The sequence below is a fragment of the Anser cygnoides genome, chromosome 28 (genome assembly GCF_040182565.1).
Source record: "Anser cygnoides isolate HZ-2024a breed goose chromosome 28, Taihu_goose_T2T_genome, whole genome shotgun sequence".
NCBI lineage: Eukaryota > Metazoa > Chordata > Aves > Anseriformes > Anatidae > Anser > Anser cygnoides.
Window position 1 is genome coordinate 2,960,174 of NC_089900.1, and position 1,618 is coordinate 2,961,791.

The window sequence follows — 1,618 nt, forward strand, 5'->3', positions numbered from 1 at the left end:
ACTCTGCGTTACAGGTGCACAGCATCTGAACCAAACTATGAGTTTCAGAATGGGTCACCAGCTTTCCCAGGTACCCACTGCTGCAAAGCAGGGCTGAGTCCGAGAGAACTCATGGGCAGAGGCTGCTGCTCCAAACAGCACTCAGCCAACACGAAGCAGAGCTCCAGCCAGAGAAGAGAATGAAACTGCTGCTGAGAATGCGTTTGTGTAGGTGAGTGAGAAAGGAAGAGTGTTGCTGAAAGTACAGAGCTTTGCTCAGAGAAGTCTGCCCTAAGTTCTCTGTGTCCTTTTGTCTTTGGACAGGCTCCGAGGCCAAGAGGCAGCACATGTCCAACAGCAACTCCATCACCGAGTTCCTCCTCCTGCCATTTGCAGACACGCGGGAGCTGCAGCTCCTGCACTTCGCGCTCTTCCTGGCCATCTACCTGGCTGCCCTCCTGGGCAACGGCCTCATCCTCTCAGCCGTAGCCTGCGACCACCGCCTCCACACCCCCATGTACTTCTTCCTCCTCAACCTCGCCCTCCTCGACCTGGGCTGCATCTCCACCACTCTCCCCAAAGCCATGGCCAATTCCCTCTGGGACACCAGGGCCATTTCCTATGCAGGATGTGCTGCACAGGTCTTTTTGTTCCTCTTCTTCATATCAGCAGAATTTTATGTTCTCACCGTCATGTCCTACGACCGCTACGTAGCCATCTGCAAGCCCCTGCACTATGGGAGCCTCCTGGGCAGCAGAGCTTGTGCCCAGATGGCAGCAGCTGCCTGGGGCAGTGGGGTTCTCTATGCTCTGCTGCACACTGCCAATACATTTTCCCTGCCCCTCTGCCAAGGCAATGCTGTGGACCAGTTCTTTTGTGAAATCCCCCAGATCCTGCAGATATCCTGTGCACGCTCCTACCTGAAGAGTTTTTGGGTAGTTGTGACTGGTGTCTGTTTAGCATCTGGCTGTTTTGTTTTCATTGTTTTTTCCTATGTGCAGATTTTCAGGGCTGTGCTGAGGATGCCTTCTGAGCAGGGACGGCACAAAGCCTTTTCCACATGCCTCCCCCACCTCTTTGTGGTCTCCCTGTTTATCAGCACAGGCTTTTTTGCTTACCTGAAGCCCCCCTCCATCTCCTCCCCATCCCTGAACCTGGTGGTGGCAGTTCTGTACTCGGTGATACCTCCAACATTGAACCCCCTCATCTATAGTATGAGGAACCAGGAGCTCAAGTGGGCTATTAGGAAAGTGATTTCATGGGTGTTTCTGAATAGTGACAAACTTCCCCTCTTTTTCCAGAAATGACTTAACTTGGTACCTCCCCTCAGGCCTGGTCCTTCTTTCATTATCATTATTGTTATTCTTATCTTTGGTATCATTTGCATTTATTATGCTCTTAGAGTAATATTTCTTTTTCATCCTACTTCTGCTGAGGATCGACACTGCTCTGTTTGATCTCGAGGCTCTGTAAATATGTGTCTAACAGAAGGTCAGAGCTGACTCTTCCATAACATCTGCAAAATAAAATGGGATCTCCACAGTGCACTGTCTGAGGCCTTGGCTCTTTTTTCAAGGTTGTTGCCAAGCTTTCCCGAAGCTTGTGCCACTTTCCATCACCTATCAGACGCTCTCCATCA

At 50.9% G+C, this 1,618-nt stretch overlaps 1 protein-coding gene across 1 annotated transcript; it reads left to right on the plus strand.

The window, feature by feature from the left end:
* Positions 1-326: 326 nt before the first annotated feature.
* On the plus strand, positions 327-1,352 carry LOC136787296 (olfactory receptor 14C36-like). Its single transcript, XM_066984457.1, has one exon. The coding sequence runs from the start codon at positions 327-329 to the stop codon at positions 1,284-1,286; it is 960 nt and encodes a 319-aa protein (XP_066840558.1). The 3' UTR covers positions 1,287-1,352.
* Positions 1,353-1,618: the final 266 nt, after the last annotated feature.

Coding starts and splice junctions, on each gene's coding strand:
- LOC136787296 (XM_066984457.1), top strand. CDS start 327: ATGTCCAACAGCAACTCCATCACCGAGTTCCTCCTCCTGCCATTTGCA.